A 22,553-nucleotide genomic window follows, 5' to 3' on the forward strand; every position below is an offset into this window, starting at 1 on the left:
TTCATGTGGCAGGCACCCTTTGTTCCAAGCTGAGTTCCCAGGCCAGTTTGTGGAAAGTACAGGTACCAAAATGGAGTTCAGTATTGTGGGGTCTGGTCACATGCCCTTGCTGAGTCCTAGCAGCCATTACTTACAGGCTGGCTGAAATATTTACAGGAAGGGTAAGATCTTGCATCAATACTGTCTAGCTTCTTCATTGTTGTGCCTGAAATGCTAGTTGTGGGGGTTATCCAGAGTAAGCACATTTGAAATATAGATAGTCAATATTCATAACTCCAGATACAAAAATGATACATACACACAAATATGATAATCATATTCAGCAATCATAACTTTTCCAATGACACCTCACATGACACACCTTGTACAAAATGCATAATAATCATCTCATAATCATCTCATAATCATACCACTATGATGAATATGGGGTGCAGTGTCACAACAGGTTCCCAGACAACTGGCGGCTAGCAAGGGAGCTAAAGCCAAAAGTAAAGTAATTGTAGAGAATCCCCCTTGTTGCCGCTGATGCCGCTGGCAGAAGGGTGGCACCTAAACAGCAAAAGTGTAACGTGCTTCCTGGAGTCTAAACTTATCAGGCTAAAGTAGGTTCTCTCACCTAAACCAAGCTCCTTGCATTGCCAACCAACACGGCTGGGTCCCCTCTTAACAAACTGCTGCCCTTTTGCTCTGGTGGCAAAATCAGGATGACACCGCCCTCACCATGATTTATTCTCCAGCGAGATGTGTGACGTGGCATTTCATATGCTTTATGAAAATATGCTTATGGTGTAAATGTCATAACTTAGATATGCTACATGCAAGATGCCTCATGTACCATATCATTGGAAAAGTTATGATTTACTGAATATAATTATCATATTTGTATGCATGTATCATTTCTGTATCTGGAGTTAGGAATGTGGACTGTAGATTTATATTACCAAGGTGCTCATGCTGGGTGGAGCCTACTAATGGCCCTTCAGGTACAACAATGAAAAAGCCTGACGATGCTGATGGCCCATCAGCAAGAGACCATGAACTGTAAAAGAGCTTAATCATCTTGTGAACATGTGGGTCAGCCTGAAGAGTGGCTATAGGGGCCCTACAGAGACATGTGACCATGTCACCAGATATCGGAACCCATCTTGAATTCTGTACTTTTCCACAAGAAGCTTTGTGTGTGTGTCAAACTAGGAAACAAAGAACTCCCACTTTATACAAATCCTATTTAAGGGTGGGGAGTGAGGTAATCCAGGTCATCAGTTCTCCCTGGCTACCCCATCCAGGTTGACTGCTGGAAACAACTAAGACTGAATGGGGGGAAGGGACTGGACCCAGGCTGGAAGAGTGTCTGGCCTGTGAAGAAGATTATTAGAACCACATTAGGGCGAGAACGTACATGTAACTAGTTCCTTTAATGTATCTAGTTTAGATTGCGTGCTTTGCATTATTTTCTCAGTAACCTGCTTTTGTTCTGTTTGCTTCCTCTTTGACCACTTAAAATACACCTTTTCATAGTTATTCAGTTAATAAACTTATTTCTGGTTTATAATATAACCTAGTTTATATAATTTCTAACCTCTGCAGCTAGGTGTGGCCTTGCCTGTGAGCTTTGCTGGAGGAGTCTGGAGAGCCTGACTTCGCAGCACCAGGGAAAGGGGGATCCAGGCTGGCAGAGAAGGGGGGCTCAGTGATGTCTAAGCACCTCAGGTCCTGACCCATCACAAGCAGATTCAAAGACACCAGAAAGCACTGAAAAAATTGTGTCAGTTTTGCCGACTACTTTATTCTGGGAACAAATGAACAGCTGAAATTCCAAAGAATCCACATAGACATTTTCAAAATGGAACATTCCAATATTTCCAATTTGAATTGGTGTTTCATTTTGAAATTTACTCCCACATTTTAAAAAGAAAAGTTAAAGGAAATATTGCATATTTTAAAAAAACCTGCTTAAAATTGAAAAAATATTACATTTCCGGTCGAACAAAAAGTTTCATTTGACCCTAAATGGCATGTTTTCAATTCTTTGATCTGCTAATTTTTCAGAACTGCCAGAGAACAAGAAAAACCCCTGGTACACCCAGCTCGAATTAGCTCTGACGTGCTTGTTGACTGATGTCTGTCTTGAGCCTTTCCTTCCTAGCTGTATGCCAGGCATTAAACTAACCCCATATGTTCATACAGAAAACATCCCAATAGCCCAGCCAGCAGACAATAATCATAAATTATTACAGAGCAGCTCCAAATCCATCAAACCATGGTAAAAAAAAATCTGACAACTGTTTCATTGACAAGCAATAGTGGGTCAGGCTTGGGTCAGGGAGATTCTTTCCTATGCCTGTGAAAAGCCACCCAAAATTGACGAAGATACAAAGCTTTCAAAATTGCATTTTGCACATGCTCAGCAGAGAACTGTTAGAATGGTCTCCGAAGAATCTGGCTGCATTGATTGTGCTCCATCCCGTCGCAGTGCCTGGTGCGGACGGGCCACCCCCCCGGAGTGACGGAGCACGGCCCCCCAGACCAGGGCTGCTAGTGGCTGTGCTGGAGAGGAGAGCCGGGAGACTCTGTCCTGGGCTGTCAGTACTCCTGAGGGAAGCAGGCCGGAGGCCACGCACTGCACAATGAGGAGAACACAATCTCAGGCAGCCGAGCACTGACTCCTTGGGAGAACACCAGTAGGTGATCATGGGATTAAAACTGTATCCTCCTGCACACGCACAAGGGGGCAGCATTAAGGTTGTGTGGACAACCTTGATACTGCCACTGCCTGTTTTTGAAGCGCTTTGCATTGCAGTTGTCACATGCCTTTAGCGCAGGAGGAAGGCAGAGCGGGAACAAATGGCTGGAAGTTAAAGAGAGATGAATCCAATAAGAAATGAAGCATCAATTTTTCACAGTGCAGGAGAATAACTTTTGGGACTAACTCCCAAAGACACACAGATTCTCTGTGCCTGGATTGGCCTCCCTGGAAGGTATTTTAGTCACAATCACCTAGCAGGGGCTCACAGTGTGACTACTGTGCCGACGGCGAAGCCCTTTCTTTGTGGGCAGCTGCAGCTCACATGGGTTCCTGCTGCTGGATGTCACCACCCATCTCCCCGCCCCTATACACCCCAGCGATAGTGCCCACCCCACTCCCACCCCAACTGCCGCTTCTGAGCTCTGCGGCCACGGCAACGGAATACCAGACCCCACAGACGCAGCCCTCGCTCCTATCTGCCCCACTTAGGAAAAGGGAAACCAACGGCCCCTTCTGTAGGTCTCCAGTAATGTCTCGGCCTCCCGAGTCAGCTCTTCCTCTAGCGCCCTCAGTATTGTCTCCTTCTCCTGCCCCTTCATCTCTCTCCGGCACCGCTCCAGCAACGACCTGCGCTGCCCCGCCAACTGCTCCGCCATTTCGCTTGACGACACCAGCAGCCAGAAGATCCAACCCCGGGACTCGGCACCCTGCATTGAAAGGGAGAGGAAAGGGGCCCAAGGCTGTTAGAAGGAGCCGGTTTTCAACCCCGTCTCACCAATGGACCCTCTGGCTACAGCAGAGCAACTCCCACTATCCCCTGTGACTGAGATCGGGTCCCTCATTGTGCCTGGGTCGGAGTCTCCCATCTCTGCAGCCACCCTGGGAGCCGGAGATATGAGCTCCCATCTCCTGCCCCAAAGCCCAGAGCCCACAGGCAGGGCTGCCCACAGAATTGCCTGGCCCCTGGGCAAGGTCGGGGGGACTCTGGCCCCGAGAAGGGGCGGAGCCTCGAGCAGAAGGGGCGGGGTTGGGGGCTAGCCTCCCCAAGCCAGATCGTTCAACACTGCCCGGCCTGCGCCACCTGGGATCTGGCTGTGATTTAAAGAGCCCGGGGCTCTGGCTGCTGCAGCAGATGCAAGTAGCAGCAGCCAGGAGCCCCGGGCTCTTTAAATCACAGCCAGATCCCAGGTGGCGCAGGCCCCTGGGGCAGCTGCCCCGTTTGCTTCCACAGCCCGACATCAACGGCCCTGCCCAGGGGGTTGCCTAGCACATATCCCTGGGATTCTCCTGGCTCGCGGCACCCCCGCCACACGCACCTTCTTCCTCAGAAAGTCAGTGTGGTCTCGGCGGGCTCTCTTCGTGACTCTCTGGTTGATGGTGTGAATCTGATAGCGCCTTCCGTAGGTCTCCAGGAATGTCTTAGCCTTATGAGTCAGCTCTTCTTTTAGCGCCGCCAGTCGGGTCTCCTTCTCCTGCCCCTTCATCTCTTTCTGGCACCGCCCCAGCAATGACCTGCGCTGCCCCACCAACTGCTCCGCCATTGCGCTCGGTGTCACCATCAGACAGTCGATCATACGCTGGGACAGGTCATCCTGCATTGAGGGGAGACGGGGGGAGAGGAAAGGGGCCCAAGGCTGTTAGAAGAGGTGGTTTTGCAACCCCGTCTCCCCAATGGACCCTCTGGCTACAGCCCAGCAACTCCCACTATCCCCTGTGACTGAGATCGGGACCCCCTTTGTGCCTGGGTTGGAGTCTCCCATCTCTGCAGCCACCCTGGGAGCCGGAGATATGAACGCCCATCTCCTGCCCCAAAGCCCAGAGCCTACAGGCAGGGCTGCCCACAGAATTGCCAGGCCCTGGCCAAGGTCGGGGGGGACTCTGGCCCCCAGAAGGGGCGGGGCCTCGAGCAGAAGGGGCGGGGTTGGGGGCTAGCCTCCCCAAGGCAGAATCTTCAGCGCTGCCCAGCCCGCGCCACCCGGGATCCGGCTGTGATTTAAAGAGCCCGGGGCTCAGTCTGCTGCAGCAGATGCAAGTAGCAGCAGCCGGGAGCCCCGGCCCTTTTAGATCGCCGGGCCCAGGAGCAGCTGCCCCGTTTGCTTCCACGGCCCCACATCAACGGCCCTGCCCAGGGGTTGCCTAGCACGTATTCCTGGGATCCTCCTGGCTCGGGGCACCCCCGCCACATGCACCTTCTCCCTCAGAAAGTCAGTGTGGTCTTGGCGGGCTCCCTCCATGACTGTCTGGTTGATGGTGTGAATCTCATGGCGCCTTGTGTAGGTCTCCAGGAAGGTCTCGTCCTCCCGAGTCAGCTCTTCCTGTAGCGCCGCCAGTAGGGTCTCCTTCTCCAGCTCCTTCATCTCTTTCTGGCACTGCCACAGCAACGACCTGCGCTGCCCCGCCAACTGCTCCGCCATTGCGCTCGGTGTCACCATCAGACAGTCGATCATACGCTGGGACAGGCCATCCTGCATTGAGGGGAGACGGGGGGAGAGGAAAGGGGCCCAAGGCTGTTAGAAGAGGTGGGTTTGCAACCCCGTCTCCCCAATGGACCCTCTGGTACAGCCCAGCAACTCCCACTAACCCCTGTGACTGAGATCGGGACCCCCATTGTGCCTGGGTTGGAGTTTCCCATCTCTGCAGCCACCCTGGGAGCTGGAGATATGAACTCCCCTCTCCTGCCCCAAAGCCCAGAGCCCACAGGCAGGGCTGCCCACAGAATTGCCTGGCCCCTGGGCAAGGTCGGGGGGACTCTGACCCCCAGAAGGGGCGGAGCCTCGAGCAGAAGGGGTGAGGTTGGGGGCTAGCCTCTCAAAGCCAGATCCTTCAGCGCTGCCCGGCCTGCGTCACCCGGGATCCGGCTGTGATTTAAAGAGCCCGGGGCTCAGTCTGCTGCAGCAGATGCAAGTAGCAGCAGCTGGGAGCCCCTGCCCTTCTAGATCGCCGGGCCCAAGGGCAGCTGCCCCGTTTGCTTCCACAGCCCCACATCAACGGCCCTGCCCAGGGGTTGCCTAGCACGTATCCCTGGGATCCTCCTGGCTCAGGGCACCCCCGCCACATGCACCTTCTCCCTCAGAAAGTCAGCGTGGTCTCGGCGGGCTCTCTCCAGGACTCTCTGGTTGATGGTGTGAATCTGATAGCGCCTTCCATAGGTCTCCAGGAATGTCTCGGCCTCCTGAGTCAGCTCTTCCTCTAGCGCCCTCAGTAGGGTCTCCTTCTCCTGCCCCTTCATCTCTTTCTGGCACTGCCACAGCAACGACCTGCGCTGCCCCGCCAACTGCTCCGCCATTGCGCTCGGTGTCACCTTCAGACAGTCGTTCATATGCTGGGACAGGCCATCCTGCATTGAGGGGAGAGGCAGGGGAGAGGAAAGGGGCCCAAGGCTGTTAGAAGAGGTGGGTTTGCAACCCCATCTCACCAATGGATCCTCTGGCAACAGCCCAGCAACTCCCACTAACCCCTGTGACTGAGATCGGGTCCCTCATTGTGCCTGGGTTGGAGTCTCCCATCTCTGCAGCCACCTTGGGAGCTGGAGATATGAACTCCCCTCTCCTGCCCCAAAGCCCAGAGCCCACAGGCAGGGCTGCCGACAGAATTGCCAGGCCCCTGGGCAAGGTTGGGGGGACTCTTCCCCCCAGAAGGGGCGGAGCCTTGAGCAGAAGGGGCAGGGTAGAGGACGAGCCTCCCCAAACCAGACGCTTCAGTGCTGCCTGGCCCGCGCCACCCGGGATCCAGCTGTGATTCAAGGGACCTGGAGCTCTGGCTGCTGCAGCAGATACAATGGCAGCAGCTGGGAGCCCCGGCCGTTTTAGATCGCCAGGCCCTGGGACGCTGCCCCGTTTGATTCCCCTGCCCCACATCAATGGCCCTGCCCAGGGGTTGCCTAGCACATATCCCTGGGATTCTCCTGGCTCGGGGCACCCCCGCCACACTCACCTTCTCCCTCAGAAAGTCAGCATGGTCTCGGCGGGCTCCCTCCATGACTGTCTGGTTGATGGTGTGATTCTCATAGCGCCTTCTGTAGGTCTCCAGGAATGTCTCTGCCTCCTGAGTCAGCTCTTCCTCTAGCGCCGTCAGTCGGGTCTCCTTCTCCTGCCCCTTCATCTCTTTCTTGCACTGCTCCCGCAACAACGTGCACTGCTTCACCAACTGCTCCGCCATTGCGTCTGGATCCACCTTCAGACAGTCGTTCATATGCTGGGACAGGTCATCCTGCATTGAGGGGAGAGGCGGGGGAGAGGAAAGGGGCCCAAGGCTCTTAGAAGGGGCGTGGTTGCAACCCCATCTCACCAGTGGATCCTCTGGCAACAGCCCAGCAACTCCCACTAACCCCTGTGACTGAGATCGGGACCCCCACTGTGCCTGGGTTGGAGTCTCCCATCTCTGCAGCCACCCTGGGAGCCAGAGATATGAACTCCCATCTCCTTTCCCATAGCCCAGAGCCCACAGGAAAGGCTGCCGACAGAATTGCCTGGCCCCAGGTAATGTTGGCGGGGACTCTGGCCCCCAGAAGGGGTGGGGACTCGCGCAGAAGGGGAGGGACTTGGTGTTCGCCTCCGCAAGCCAAACCCTTGAGCGCTGCCCGGCCCGCGCCACCCGGGATCCGGCTGTGATTTAAAGGGCCTGGAGCTCTGGCTGCTGCAGCGGACACAAGCAGCAGCAGATGGGAGGCTCGGCCCTTTTAGATCGCCAGGCCCTGGGGCAGCTGCCCCGTTTGCTCCTGCCCCCCGCCCACCCCCACATCGGCAGCCCTGCTCACTAGGTTGGATAGCATGGATCCCTGGGGTTCTCCTGGCTGGGGGCACCCCTAACCCCACAACTCACCTTCTCTGCAAGAAAGTCAGCATGGTCTCGGCGGGCTCTCTCCATGACTGTCTGGTTGATGGTGTGAATCTCAAAGCAACTTCTGTAGGTCTCCAGGAATGTCTCGGCCTCCTGAGTCAGCTCTTCCTCTAGCGCTGTCAGTAGGGTCTCCTTCTCCTGCCCCTTCATCTCTTTCTGGCACTGCCCCAGCAACGACCTCCGCTGCCCCACCAACTGCTCCGCCATTGCGCTCGCTGTCACCTTCAGACAGTCGTTCATATGCTGGGACAGGGCATCCTGCATTGAGGGGGAGAGGACGGAGAGAGGAGAGGGGCCCAAGGCTGTTAGAAGGGGCAAGTTTGCAACCCCATCTCACCAATGGACTCTCTGGCTACAGCCCAGCAACTCCCACTAACCCCTGTGACTGAGATCGGGTCCCTCATTGCGCCTGGGTTGGAGTCTCCCATCTCTGCAGCCACCCTGGGAGCCGGAGAAATGAACTCCCCTCTCCTGCCCCAAAGCCCAGAGCCCACAGGCAGTGCTGCCAACAGAATTGCCTGGCTGGGCCCTGGGGCAGCTGCCTCCTTTATTCCCCACCCCCGTCAGTGGCCCTGCCCACAGGGTTTGCTACCATGGATCCCAGGGGTTCCCATGGCCAGGGCACCCCCTCCACACGCACCTTCTCCCTCAGAAAGTTAGCGTGCTTTTGTCGGGCTCCCTTCATGACTGTCTGGTTGGTGATATGAATCTGATAGCGCCTTCCGTAGGTCTCCAGGAATGTCTCGGCCTCCCGAGTCAGCTCTTCCTTTAGCGCCGTCAGTCGGGTCTCCTTCTCCTGCCCCTTCATCTCTTTCTCACACTGCTCCAGCAACGACCTGCGCTGCTCCACCAACTGCTCCTCCATTGCGCTCGGTGTCACCTTCAGACAGTCGTTCATACGCTGGGACAGGCCATCCTGCATTGAGTGGGAGAGGAGACAGGCAGAAGGCTGTAAGAAGAGGTGGGTTTGCAATCCCTTTTAGATCACCGGGCCCTGGGACAGCTGCCCCGTTTTCTCCCTCCCCCTACCCTCCACCTCTGATGAGTGGCCCTTCCCACAGGGTTGGCTAGTATGGTTCTCTGGGGTTCTCCTGGCTGCGGACACCTCCCCCCACCAACTCACCTTCTCCTTCAGAAAGTCAGCATGCTCTTGGCGGGCTCTCCCCATGACTGCCTGGTTGATGGTGTGACTCTCATAGCGCCTTCTGTAGGTCTCCAGGAATGTCTCGGCATCCCGAGTCAGCTCTTCCTCTAGTGCCCTCAGTCGGGTCTCCTTCTCCTGCTCCTTCATCTCTTTCTGGCACCTCCCCAGCAGCAGCCTGCGCTGCTCCACCAACTGCTCCGCCATTGCGCTCGGTGTCACCATCAGACAGTCGATCATACGCTGGGACAGGGCATCCTGCATTGAGGGGAGAGGATGGAGAGAGGAGAGGGGCCCAAGGCTGTTAGAAGGGGCGGGTTTGCAACCCTGTCTCACCAATGGACCCTCTGGCTACAGCCCAGCAACTCCCACTAACCCCTGTGACTGAGATCGGGACCCCCATTGCGCCTGGGTTGGAGTCTCCCATCTCTGCAGTCACCTTGGTAGCCGGAGATGTGAACTCCCATCTCCTGCCCCAAAGCCCAGAGCCCACAGGCAGGGCTGCCGACAGAATTGCCGGGCCCCTGGGCAAGGTAAGGGGGGGACTCTGGCACTCAGAAGGGGCGGAGTCTAGGGCAGAAGAGGTGGGGTGGGGACCAGCCTTCCGAAGCCAGATCCTTCAGTGCTGCCCGGCCCACACTACCCGGGATCCAGCTGTGATTTAAAGGGCCCGGGGCTCCGGCTGCTGCAGCGGATGCAAGTAGGGTTTTAGATCGCCAGTCCCTGGGGAAGCAGCCTGTTTGCTCCCTCCACGTCTGTAGTCCTGCCCACGGATCTGGATAGCACTGATCCCTGGGGTTCTCCAGGGTGGGGGCACCTCCCCGCCCCGCTGCGCCAACTCACCTTCTCCTTCAGAAAGTCTGCGTGCTCTTGTTGGGCTCTCTCCATGAAGCTCTGGTTGATGGCCTGAGTCTGATAGTGCCTTCTGTAGGTCTCCAGGAATGTCTCGGCCTTCCGAGTCAGCTCTTCCTCTAGCAGCCTCAGTAGGGTCTCCTTCTCCTGACCCTTCATCTCTTTCTCGCACTGCTCCAGCAAAGACCTGCGCTGCCCCGCCAACTGCTCCGCCATTGCGCTCGGTGTCACCATCAGACAGTCATTCATATGCTGGGATGGACCATCCTGCATTAAGGGGAGACGGGGGGAGAGGAGAGGGGCCCAAGGCTGTTAGAAGGGGCAGGTTTGCAACCCCGTCTCTGCAATGGACCCTCTGGCTACAGCCCAGCAACTCCCACTAACCCCTGTGACTGAGATCGGGACCCCCATTGTGCCGGGGCTGGAGTCTCCCATCTCTGCAGCCACCCTGGGAGCCGGAGATATGAACTCCCATCTCCTGCCCCAAAGCCCAGAGCCCACAGGCAGGGCTGCTGATGGAATTGCCTGGGCCCTGGGCAAGGTCAGCGGGGACTCTGGCCCCCAGAAGGGGCAGAGCCTCGAGCAGAAGGGGCGAGGTTGGGGGCTAGCCTCCCCAAGGCAGAATCTTCAGCGCTGCCCAGCCTGCGCCAACCGGGATCCGGCTGTGATTTAAAGAGCCCGGGGCTCAGTCTGCTGCAGCAGATGCAAGTAGCAGCAGCCGGGAGCCCCGGCCCTTTTAGATCGCCGGGCCCAGGGGCAGCTGCCCCGTTTGCTTCCACGGCCCCACATCAATGGCCCTGCCCAGGGGGTTGCCTAGCACGTATCCCTGGGATCCTCCTGGCATGAGGCACCCCCGCCACACGCACCTTCTCCCTCAGAAAGTCAGCGTGGTCTCGGCGGGCTCTCTCCATGACTCTCTGGTTGATGGTGTGAATCTCATAGCGCCTTGTGTAGGTCTCCAGGAAGGTCTCGGCCTTCTGAGTCAGCTCTTCCTCTAGCGCCGTCAGTCGGGTCTCCTTCTCCTGACCCTTCATCTCTTTCTCGCACTGCTCCAGCAAAGACCTGCGCTGCCCCGCCAACTGCTCCGCCATTGCGCTCGGTGTCACCATCAGACAGTCATTCATATGCTGGGATGGACCATCCTGCATTGAGGGGAGACGGGGGGAGAGGAGAGGGGCCCAAGGCTGTTAGAAGGGGCAGGTTTGCAACCCCGTCTCCGCAATGGACCCTCTGGCTACAGCACAGCAACTCCCACTAACCCCTGTGACTGAGATCGGGACCCCCATTGTGCCTGGGTTGGAGTCTCCCATCTCTGCAGCCACCCTGGGAGCCAGAGATATGAACTCCCATCTCCTGCCCCAAAGCCCAGAGCCCACAGGCAAGGCTGCCAACAGAATTGCCAGGCCCTGGCCAAGGTCGGGGGGGACTCTGGCCCGCAGAAGGCGTGGGGCCTCGGTCAGAAGGGGAGGTGCTTGGGACTAGCCTCCCCAAACCAGATCCTTCAGCGCTGCCCGGCTGGTGCCACCTGGGATCTGGCTGTGATTTAAAGGGCCTGGGGCTCTGGCTGCTGCAGTGGACGGAAGCAGCAGTAACCGGGAGCCCCGGCCCTTTTAGATGACTGGGCCCTGGGACAGCTGCCCTGTTTGATCCCTCCCTGCCCCCCGCCTCCCGCCCTCCGTCAGTGGCCCTGCCCACAGGGTTGGCTAGCATGGATCCCTGGGGTTCTCCTGGCTGGGGGCACCCCCCCAACGCACCTTCTGCTTCAGAATGTCAGTGTGGTCTTGGCGGGCTCTCCCCATGACTGCCTGGTTGATGGTGTGACTCTCATGGCGCCTTCTGTAGGTCTCCAGGAAGGTCTCGTCCTCCCGAGTCAGCTCTTCCTCTAGCATTGTCAGTAGGGTCTCCTTCTCCTGCTCCTTCATCTCTTTCTGGCACCGCCACAGCAACGTCATGCGCTGACCCACCAACTGCTCCTTCATTTCGCTCAGTGTCACCGTCAGACAGTGGATCATACACTGGGACAGGGCATCCTACATTGAGGGAGAGAGGACGGAGAGAGGAGAGGGGCCCAAGGCTGTTAGAAGAGGTGGTTTTGCAACCCCATCTCACCAATGGACCCTCTGGCTACAGCACAGCAACTCCCACTAACCCCTGTGACTGAGATCGGGACCCCCATTGTGCCTGGGTTGGAGTCTCCCAGCTCTGCAGCCACTCTGGGAGCCAGAGATATGAGCTCCCATCTCCTGCCCCAAAGCCCAGAGCCCACAGGCAGGGTTGCTGACAACATTGCCTGGCCCCTGGGCAACGTCGGGGGGACTCTGGCACCCAGAAGGGGTGGGGCCTCGAGCAGAAGGGGTCGGGTTGAGGGTAGCCTCCCTTAGCCAGATCCTTCAGTGCTGCCTGGCCCATACCACCCGGGACCTGGCTGTGATTTAAAGAGCCCGGGGCTCCGGCTGCTCCAGTGGATGCATGTAGCAGTAGCCGGGAGCCCCGTCCGTTTCAGATCACCGGGCCGTGGGCAGCTGCTGCCTCTATTCCCCTCCTTCCCTCCACCCCCCATCAGTGGCCCTGCCCACGGGGTTGGCTAGCATGAATCCCTGGGGTTCTCCTGGCTGGGGGCACCCCCCCAACTCACCTTCTGCTTCAGAATGTCAGTGTGGTCTTGGCGGGCTCTCTCCATGACTCTCTGGTTGATGGTGTGACTCTCATAGCACCTTCCGTAGGTCTCCAGGAAGGTCTCGTCCTCCCGAGTCAGCTCTTCCTCTAGCATTGTCAGTAGGGTCTCCTTCTCCTGCTCCTTCATCTCTTTCCGGCACCGCCACAGCAACGTCATGCGCTGACCCACCAACTGCTCCTTCATTTCGCTCAGTGTCACTGTCAGACAGTCGATCATACGCTGGGACAGGCCATCCTGCATTGAGGGGAGAGGACGGAGAGAGAAAAGGGGCCCAAGATCTGTTAGAAGGGGCAGGTTTGCAACCCCGTCTCTCCAATGGACCCTCTGGCTACAGCCCAGCAACTCCCACTAACCCCTGTGACTGAGATCTGGACCCCCATTGTGCCTGGGTTGGAGTCTCCCAGCTCTGCAGCCACCCTGGGAGCCGGAGATATGAACGCCCATCTCCTGCCCCAAAGCCCAGAGCCCACAGGCAGGGCTGCCGACGGAATTGCTTGGCCCCTGGGCAAGGTCGTGGGGACTCTGGCCCCCAGAAGGGGCGGGGCCTTGAGCAGAAGGGGCGGGGTTGGGGGCTAGCCTCCCCTAGCCAGATCCTTCAGCGCTGCCCGGCCTGCGCCACCCGGGATCTGTCTGTGATTTAAAGGGCCCGGGGCTCTGGGTGATGCAGTGGACGCATGTAGCAGGAGCCGGGAGCCCTGCCCCTTTCAGATCGCCGGGCCCTAGGGCAGCTGCCGCCTTTATTCCCCTTCTCCCCTCCACCCCCCGTCAGTGGCCCTGCCCACGGGGTTGGCGAGCATGGATCCCTGGGGTTCTCCTGGCTGGGGCCACCCCCCCAACGCACCTTCTGCTTCAGAAAGTCAGCGTGCTCTTGGCGGGCTCTCCCCATGACTGCCTGGTTGGTGGTGTGACTCTGATAGAGCCATCTGTAGGTCTCCAGGAATGTCTTGGCCTCCTGAGCCAGCTCTTTCTCTAGCGCCATCAGTAGGGTCTCCTTCTCCAGCTCCATCATCTCTTTCTGGCACCGCTCCAGCAACGTCGTGCGCTGCCCCGCCAACTGCTCCGCCATTGCGCTTGGTGTCACCATCAGACAGTCGATCATACGCTGGGACAGGCCATCCTGCATTGAGGGGGAGAGGAAATGTGCGCAAGGCTGTTAGAAGAGGTGGGTTTGTAACCCCGTCTCCCCAATCGAGCCTCTGGCTACAGCACAGCAACTCCCACTAACCCCTGTGACTGAGATCGGGACCCCCATTTTGCCCGGGTTGGAGTGTCCCATCTCTGCAGCCACTCTGGGAGCCGGAGATATGAAGTCCCATCTCCTGCCCCAAAAACCAGGGCCCACAGGCAGGGCTGCCGATGGAATTGACCGGGCCCTGGTCAAGGTTGGGGGGGACTCTGGCCCCCAGAAGCTGTGGGGATCCGGTCAGAAGGGGCAAGGTTGGGGGCTAGCCTCCCCAAGCCAGATACTTCAGCGCTACCTGGCCCGCGCCACCCAAGATCTCGCTGTGATTTAAAGGGCCCGAGGCTCTGGCTGCTGCAGCAGATGCAGTGGACGGAAGTAGGAGCAACCAGGAGCCCCGGCACTTTTACATGACCGGTCCCCGAGACAGCTGCCCCGTTTGCTCTCTCGCCTCCCTGCCCCCCGCCCCGCGTCAGTGGCCCTTCCCAGGGGGTTGGCTGGCATGGATCCCTGGGGTTGTCCTGGCTGGGGGGAACCCCCAACTCACCTTCTCCTTCAGAAAGTCTGCGTGCTCTTGGCGGGCTCCCTCCATGACTCTCTGGTTGATGGTGTGACTCTCATAGCGCCTTCCGTAGGTTTCCAAGAAGGTCTCGTCCTCCTGAGTCAGCTCTTCCTCTAGCGCCGTCAGTCGGGTCTCCTTCTCCAGCTCCATCATGTCTTTCCGGCACTGACACAGCAACGACCTGCGCTGCTCCACCAACTGCTCCTCCATTGCGCCCGGTGTCACCTTCAGACAATCGATCATTCGCTGGGACAGGGCATCCTGCATTGAGGGGAGAGGCGGGGGAGAGGAGAGGGGCTGTTAGAAGGGGCAGGTTTTCAACCCCGTCTCACCAATGGACCCTCTGGCTACAGCAAAGCAACTCCCACTAACCCCTGTGACTGAGATCGGGTCCCCCATTTCTGCCTGGGTTGGAGTCTCCCATCTCTGCAGCCACTCTGGGAGCCGGAGATATGAACTCCCCTCTCCTGCCTCAAAGCCCAGAGCCCACAGTCAGGGCTGCTGACAGAATTGCCAGGCCCCTGGGCAAGGTTGGGGGGACTCTGGTGCTCAGAATGGGCGGGGCCTCAAGCAGAAGGGGAGGGGCTGGGGACTCGCCTCCCCAAGCCAGAACCTTCAGCGCTGCCCGGCCCGCGCCACCCGGGATCCAGCTGTGATTTAAAGGGCCCGAGGCTCTGGCTGCTGCAGCAGATGCATGTAGCAGCAGCCGGGAGCCCCGGCCCTTGCAGATTACCAGCCCCTGGGGCAGCTGCTGCCCTTATTCCCCTCCTCCCCTCCACCCCCGTCAGTGGCCCTGCCCATGGGATTGTCCTGGCTGGGGGCACCCCCGCCACACACACCTTCTCCCTCAGAAAGTCAGCATGGTCTCGGCGGGCTCTCTCCATGACTCTCTGGTTGATGGTGTGACTGTCATAGCGCCTTTTGTAGGTCTCCAGGAAGGTCTCGCCCTTCTGATTCAGCTCTTCCTCTAGCGCCGTCAGTCGGGTCTCCTTCTTCTGCCCCTTCATCTCTTTCCGGCACCACCCCAGCAACGACCTGCGCTGCCCCGCCAACTGCTCCGCCATTGCGCTCGGTGTCACCATCAGACAGTGGATCATTCGCTGGGACAGGGCATCCTGCATTGAGGGGAGACGGGGGGAGAAGAAAGGGGCCCAAGTCTGTTAGAAGGGGCAGGTTTGCAACCCCGTCTCCCCAATGGACCCTCTGGCTACAGCCCAGCAACTCCCACTAACCCCTGTGACTGAGATTGGGACCCCCATTGTGCCTGGGTTGGAGTCTCCCATCTCTGCAGCCACCCTGGGAGCCGGAGATATGAACTCCCATCTCCTGCCCCAAAGCCCAGAGCACACAGGCAGGGCTGCCGACAGAATTGACTGGGCCCTGGTAAGGTGAGGGGGGACTGTGGCCCCCAAAAGCTGTGGGGCCTTCGGCAGAAGGGGAGGGGCTGGGGGGCTAGCCTCCCCAAGCCAGATCCTTCAGCGCTGCCTGGCCTGCGCCACCCGGGATCCGGTTTTTATTTCAAGGAGCTACGACCCTTTTAGATCGCTGGGCCCTGGGGCAGCTGCCCAGTCTGCTCCCCACCCCCTTCTGCAGTCCTGCCCACGGGATTGGCTGGCATGGATCCCTGGGGTTCTCCTGGCTGGGGGGAACCCCCAACTCACCTTCTCCTTCAGAAACTCAGTGTGCTCTTGGCGGGCTCTCTCCATGACTGTCTGGTTGATGGTGTGATTCTCATAGCGCCTTCTGTAGGTCTCCAGGAAGGTCTCGTCCTCCCGAGTCAGCTCTTCCTGTAGCGCCGTGTGTAGGGTCTCCTTCTCCTGCCCCTTCATCTCTCTCTGCCACTGCCCCAGCAATGACCTGCGCTGCTTCACCAACTGCTTTGCCATTGCGCTCGGTGTCACCTTCAGACAGTGGATCATTCGCTGGGACAGGGCATCCTGCATTGAGGGGGAGAGGACGGAGAGAGGAGAGGGGCTGTTAGAAGGGGTGGGTTTGCAACCCTGTCTCTCCAATGGACTCTCTGGCTACAGCCCAGCAACTCCCACTAACCCCTGTGACTGAGACTCTGCAGCCACCCTGGGAGCCGGAGATATGAGCTCCCCGCTCCTGCCCCAAAGCCCACTGCCTGTGGGGCTGCCTGGGATGGTTCCTAGGGGTCCCTTGGCCGGGGGCATCTCCCCACCCTGGACTCACCTTCTCCTTCAGAAAGACTGCATGGTCTCTGCGGGCGCTGTCCATGACTCTCTGGTTGTGGAGGTTGATTTCCATCTGTGCAGGGAGGACAAGGCCAGGGTGAGCAACAATTTATGGGGCCCTGTCTCCACCTAGTGCTGTTAGCCCGTGTGGCAGCCGCTTGGGGCTTTTGGTGCCACTGGTCTCCAGTTTGTCCTTCACGGCAGCCCAGCCTGGGCTCCGTTCCCCGCCCCGATCTGCACTTTGCGCTTGCTGCACTTTCCTGTAGCCAAGGATAGCGCGTCACCGATGCCAGCTCTCGTGGGTCTGGTGGTATTTGGGGGATTTTATCTGTCTCCAGGAGGCAGGTGGTTTGGATGGGACTCTCAGCTCTCTTTTTGGTGGGGGGAGGGAATTGTTCTGTGCTGGGTTAAATCTTGTTGTGGGGGAGCAATTGTTGCCCTGAGACTTGATCAACCCCCTCAAATTAAACCAACCTGGGGTGAAACTTAGGGATCTCACCACTTAAAAAAGAAAGTTCTGGTGCTGATCAAGGGAAGGTCTCTCACCAGAATTATAACCACCAGCTTGTACATTTCAGACACCCAGGGTCTGGGAAATTAGGGAGGATACAGAAGGAGACTCAACAAATGGTAAAATAAGCTCTGAGCAGTGTTTTTATGCTGACCATCTGCACAAACAGAGAAGGTCACAACTAATTTACCATTTGGGCATGACAGATAAAATGTAAAAAACTTGGCCAGGAAGGACGCATTGGTGCCAGGGTGTAATTGGTTAACATTTCTGTTATTTAGGCGCGTGGGATATTGTGACAGGTTTAGTAAATTTGAAGGAGGGAGCTAATTTTACTTATATAACGTAAATGAAAAACAATGTTCTTTGGGAATCAGCTCTGGAGTGCAGAACATCAAGCTGCAAAACACCATACCCCCTGCATGATCGTGACATGTACGGATGCCCGGAACGCCCCGACGAGTGGATCCTGACTGGCCATTGGGTGAAATCTGCCTGTATATTGGGAGTGTTCAGCATTCAAGATTTTCTCGATATATGTATTCTGTGTATGTTGCTAATAAATAAATGTTTAGAGCACAGCTGCGTAAGGCTCTTTCACTTGGGAAAGGTTCTGTAGACCCTTAGAGCCTTGAGCCCGGAGGGAAATGGCGGGTACTTAAATTGACCAGGTTTCTTCCTGAGCCCCATCGGTAAGGATTGGGTTGCCAGAAGCTGGGAATGAACGGCAGGCGATGGATCACTTGATGATTGCCTGTTCTGTTCATTCCCTCTGGGGCACTTGGCATTGGCTGCTGTCGGAGGACAGGGTAGTGGGCTACACGGACCTTTGGCCTGACCCAGTATGGCCGTTCTTTTGCACTTATGGCTCTTACACCCCGAACCAACAGTAGGGAAAGGATGAGGGTGCCTTAATTGACTGGGTCACACCTTAAGCCCTAGGTAGGGTATAGGTGGGATGCCCTAAACTGACCAGGTAACTCAATGACTCGGCTGGAGCGTCTACACTAATTTGTAACCCCAGCTTAGGACTGGTTGAACCATGGATTCCAGCCTGGGGCTCCAGCATATACACTGCATTATGCAGGCCTGAGTGCAACCGCCCGTATCCCAGACTTCCTAGCCCCCTCCCCAGCTGCAGCTGCCCGTTCCCCTTTTGTTGGAGGCGCAGCCTGGGAAAACTGGACTGTTCACCAAACTTGATTGGACAGAGGAGAAAGAAAGTTGGTTTGCGGGATACTTTGGTCAGCCTCCCAGAGCACGAGTCCAGCAGGACTGCACCTACACTGCAAAGCAACAGGGCTTGAGCCCTAGACCTCTGCTGGATCGATCGCTACCCTGTCGATACAGCCCATAGTGAAGACATGCCCTTAACGTACACTTTAACATCTTTCTCTAAAGCCTTTTCTTCTTTCATTGGTGGTGTCTTAATCAGAGCTCTAGAAAGAGTTTCTGCTGCTATGCATGTGTAACCCTTCTGCCCATCAGAGTTGGCAGCAACAAGGGCCGGATTCAGTATCTAGGGGTTCCTTCTCAATAACACAACGCAAAACAGGCTCAAGCCCCCACCCAGGGACCTGGGACAATTACACACCACCCACCCTGGGTGCCTCTAAGAGGAAAAACTTCGCCTCTTGCAAGCACAGAGGCTGAGTGTAGCAAAAAATCTTTTAATAAAGGAGGGAAACAATGCGGCATTAGCTTGGGGAAACAGCACCAACAGGATGCATAAACATACATCATGAGCAAAGAAGTCCAGCAACCCAAAAGTCCCATTAATGTGCCCGTCCTCTCCCCTCACCTCACTCACAACTGCTGTCCTGTGGACCATGTATACACAGAGTTCAGAAGTGCATACACAGAGTTCTCCTGCCAGCCTGGACGGAAGGGGTGGAGAATAAGGAGACACCTTACACCAGGGGTCTCAAACTCAATTTACCTTAGGGCCAGTGCTAATTCTAAAGTCCTCCCAGTGGGCCAATAATGTCACTCATGCCGCCCAGAACCCACCCTCCAAAAACTCCCCCCCCCCAAAACTCCGCCTCCCACCTGCCTAAGGCTCTGGGAGGGAGTTTGGGTGGGGGAAGAGGTCTGGGATAGGAGATTGGGGTGCAGGCTCTGGGATGGAGTTTGGGGGCTGAGGTGTGTGTGGGGAGGGGGTGCAGGCTGTGGGAGGGAATTTAGGGGCTGGGGGTGTGGGAATGGGATGCACGCTCTGGGAGGGAGTTGGGGGCAGGAGGGGTGTGTGGGAAGGCGGTGCAGGCTCTGGGAGGGAGTTTGGGGGCAGGAGGGGGTATGTGGGGCGGGGGTGGCGGTGCAGACTCTGGGAGGGGGTCGGGGGTGAGGCGCTTACCTGGGGCTCCAAGGTGTGGTATGTTGGGGGGTCTCCGCATGCTTCTGACCCCAGGCACTGCCCCCGCAGAGTCCCATTGGCCACAGGGCTGCTCAGGGCAGGGGCAGCGCGGAGGCACAGCCCCGCCCTTGGGCCGCAGGGAGGGGCCAGCAGCCACTGGAGTGAGCAGGCAGATGCCGCTCAGATCCGCTGCACTGCTGGGGCCCCGAGGGGGGAGCGCCCAGGGGTGGCAGGTGGGGCCAAGGAAGAGACCCGGCCCCAAAACTGCTGGAGCCCCATGGGCCGCATTGGGTAGGTCCGCGGGCACAGATGCCCACAGGGCAGGAGTTTGAGACCCCTGCCTTATACACTCCACTGCCTGGGCACTCACTCGCTGCACCAATGCCTGGTTGACAGATCTCCCTGCCAGCCTCCTTGCTGACCACACCCAGATGTCTTCCAGGCCCCCCCTTTATCACAGCTCTCAGTGATTTCAGCTGATAGGAGGGAACCTCACTGTTCAAGCACAGTAGGAAGTCTCTTGCATCAGAGATACTGTCACAAAGCAGGTCTAATACTTAGATGTAAGTGTCAGTGGTTGCCACACCGCAGCATGTAACAAGACTCCCAATTAAGTCTGAATTAGATTTTCTATTACACAGTGGGGAACAAACTGGTCAGCATCTGAGAGACAGGGCCCCAAACAAGTACCTGTCCCCACTCTCTGAACTCACTGGGCTTTGGAACCCATGTCCCATGCCTAATGAGTGCTGTTGAGTTGAGGGTGAGTACCTCAATTGGAAAATGTCACATACAGTTCTGTAGTCAATCATTCATACAACCAATATGATGACCCTTCATTACCCCTGCCCCAATAACAAAGAGACTGGGGATCCCACACCAGCCAAAAGTGACCATTTAGGCCAGCAATCACATCATGCTGAGCACCTAGGCAGGGTGGGTGTGCCCATGCAAACGGGATCAGCCCCTGAAGTCCTTTTCCGCTGCTCAACACAAGATCTCAGGGGAGAGCTCATTCTGACTGCTCACACATGCTTCCCATGGTAAAAGAACTATATTGGAAGAACATCACATCATCCATAGTCAAAATCTTTGAATCTTAGGTGGAAGGTCAGGCAGTGGTCTGATTATGCCACTGATTATGCCACTATGGACATATAGTCTGTTTCTATGTTCAAATCCAAGGTGAAGAGATATGCACTAAGCCATTTTCATGCCCGTTTCACTGCTTGGTTTCTGTGAGGCTGCTTGATATGAATGCAGCAGGTCTCTGTCTCCTTCTGGATGCTTTGGTGAAAGCACTGCTCCTAAACCATACAACGACAAAGCAGCTGCTACTGGGGTTGGAGAGTTTACTGAGTAATGTGCCCAAACAGTTAGAGATGTCATGATTTCTTTTAAATGCAGTTTGCCGTGTGCTCCTCCGCATCCACATATTGCGACCATTAAGGAAAGCTCTGAAGCGTTTTGTTAGATAAACTCAAGTTGGTAAGAATTTCCCAAAATGATTTGTCAGGCCCAGGAATCTTTTTACAGCAGAAATTTCTTGAGGTTCGGGTAAGGTGAGCAATGCCTTCAGTTTGTCCAAATCCAGCCAAAATCCCTGTTTGCTAATTCTGTGTTCTACAAATTTTATCTCCTCCTTTCCAAATTAATATTTTTCCTTCATGGTGAGGCCGGCTTGTTAGAAGCACATCATAACTGCATTTAGTCGCTCATCGGGTTCATTTTTCTTTCTGCCATATGTCAGCACATCATCTGGACAGCAAAGGATGCTAGGCAAACCTGACAGGATCTGAGAGATTCTCTTTTGGAAATACCCTAGTGTGGAAGATGTGCTGAGTGAAAGACGAGTGAAAGAGTACCTTCCAAATGGGGTGATGAATGTACTTAATGGTACAGAATCTTTCTTAAGGGTATTTGACAAAAGCCTGCTGTGGCATGTAACTTTGAGAAGATTTTGGCCTCTGATAATTGAGCTAATGCCTGGTCAACTTCAGGAAGCAGGTGTCTTTCTCTACACATGCTTTTATGAAGGGGTGTAAGGCTCACACCTTGATGCAGATTTTGCCTTCTCCACACACCAGTCTGTGGGTTCTTCAGTCTGGGAAATAACCTTCCTCTCTTTCATTTTCTATAATTCTTCTTTGGATTTGGCTTAGGAAGGGCATAGATGGGGTGTGGGGCTGATGGCACCAGTTTTATTTTGTACTCCCCTGACAGCTTTCCTAGACCAGTGAAGGTGTGTCAGGCAAACGGGACTTGGGCAGTCTGGCCTTGTGGTCAGACCAGGTGTCAGGCCTAGCAGTCAGAGCCAGAAGCAAGTGTGAAGCCAGAGCCAAGCTGGAGGTTAGGATCTGGGTACCAGAGCCAAGAGTCAGAGCTGGAGGCTAGAACCAGAGACCAGAGTCAGAATCACCTGGAGCAAGTGGGGTAGCAGCAAGGTCAGGACTCAGGCAGGGACAGGGCTGAGGCAAGGCAGGGGCAGCAGGAACAAAGTAACAGAGGAGCAGTCACAGTGGTGGGCATGAGCATTGCGTGGCCAGCGAGCTGCTGCCAGCTTAAGAGCCAGTCTGCTGTCCCCTGCAGCCAATCAGGCAGCCTGCTACAGGCCAGCTGTACTCGTGGGTTGCCCGGAGACTAGTCTCTGAGTCCTGACAGACGCAGTTCCTATATAATTGCTTTCTGCCATTAACGCATTGTGGCTTCTACAACGTGTAGTCCTTGTATTGCTGGCAACCCTCATAGGGGAGCTGTGAGTTCCTGTATAACACATATCATTTGTTGAAGAGTTTCCCATCTTTTCTCCAGTTTCCCAAGGAACTGGCCATAAACATGCGTTACTAGCCCCACAAAGATTCTTGTTTGGCCTTTGCAGATCTCCATCTCGGGATCTATCACAGAATTGCAGTGTCTTTGTATCGTGAATTATGAATATGTGTGATCTATCTGTATGTCAAACTTGTGCTGTGTTTCTGGGTGACACCCCCAGACAGACTGGCTTCAGCACTATCTAGCCTATTCGATGGATGGCCCATCAAGGCCCATCAGCTCTACAATGGACACATTGAAAGAAGCCAGGGGCTACACCTTACGTATCAGCAAGGTGGCATGTAGGGGCATACCTACGGTCAGAGAACTCTAAGGCTTTTCCAGGCCATGTGCTGGGAGCTTGTGTTTGGAAGTACAGGCCCCATGGCAAACAGAATATAAAAGGCAGCTACATCTTCTCCATTTTGTCTTCAATTCTGCTTCTTACCTCTAAAGTAACTTCTCTACAAACTGAAGCTCTGAACAAAGGACTGAATGACCCACCCAAGCTTTGGATGTGTTCCAGAGGCACTCTCAAGCCAGAAAACTCACCAACACTGCTAAGAACCTGACATATGGACTTTGAAGTCTTACGTATGTAGCTGACAGCTTTGACCATTTAACAACTTTCTTCGTGTTCTTTCTTTTCTTTTAGAATAAACCTTTAGCTTTAGATACAAAAGGAC

General features: G+C 56.1%; 1 protein-coding gene across 1 annotated transcript in view; it reads right to left on the reverse strand.

The window, feature by feature from the left end:
- Positions 1-3,148: 3,148 nt before the first annotated feature.
- LOC114018353 (ninein) overlaps positions 3,149-22,553 on the reverse strand; it is a 107,798-nt gene continuing 88,393 nt past the window's right edge. The window contains exons 10-26 of the mRNA XM_043548404.1: positions 16,191-16,265; positions 15,659-15,934; positions 14,837-15,112; positions 13,983-14,258; positions 13,097-13,372; positions 12,214-12,489; positions 11,333-11,608; positions 10,445-10,720; positions 9,570-9,845; positions 8,709-8,984; positions 8,226-8,501; positions 7,568-7,843; positions 6,680-6,955; positions 5,808-6,083; positions 4,936-5,211; positions 4,063-4,338; positions 3,149-3,453 (exon numbers count right to left, since the gene is read on the reverse strand). Of these exons, the coding sequence (XP_043404339.1) occupies positions 3,232-3,453; positions 4,063-4,338; positions 4,936-5,211; positions 5,808-6,083; positions 6,680-6,955; positions 7,568-7,843; positions 8,226-8,501; positions 8,709-8,984; positions 9,570-9,845; positions 10,445-10,720; positions 11,333-11,608; positions 12,214-12,489; positions 13,097-13,372; positions 13,983-14,258; positions 14,837-15,112; positions 15,659-15,934; positions 16,191-16,265 (4,437 nt within the window). The 3' untranslated portion in view covers positions 3,149-3,231. The remainder of the gene's footprint in view (positions 3,454-4,062; positions 4,339-4,935; positions 5,212-5,807; positions 6,084-6,679; positions 6,956-7,567; positions 7,844-8,225; positions 8,502-8,708; positions 8,985-9,569; positions 9,846-10,444; positions 10,721-11,332; positions 11,609-12,213; positions 12,490-13,096; positions 13,373-13,982; positions 14,259-14,836; positions 15,113-15,658; positions 15,935-16,190; positions 16,266-22,553) is intronic.

The sequence above is a fragment of the Chelonia mydas genome, chromosome 6, assembly GCF_015237465.2.
Source record: "Chelonia mydas isolate rCheMyd1 chromosome 6, rCheMyd1.pri.v2, whole genome shotgun sequence".
Lineage (NCBI taxonomy): Eukaryota > Metazoa > Chordata > Testudines > Cheloniidae > Chelonia > Chelonia mydas.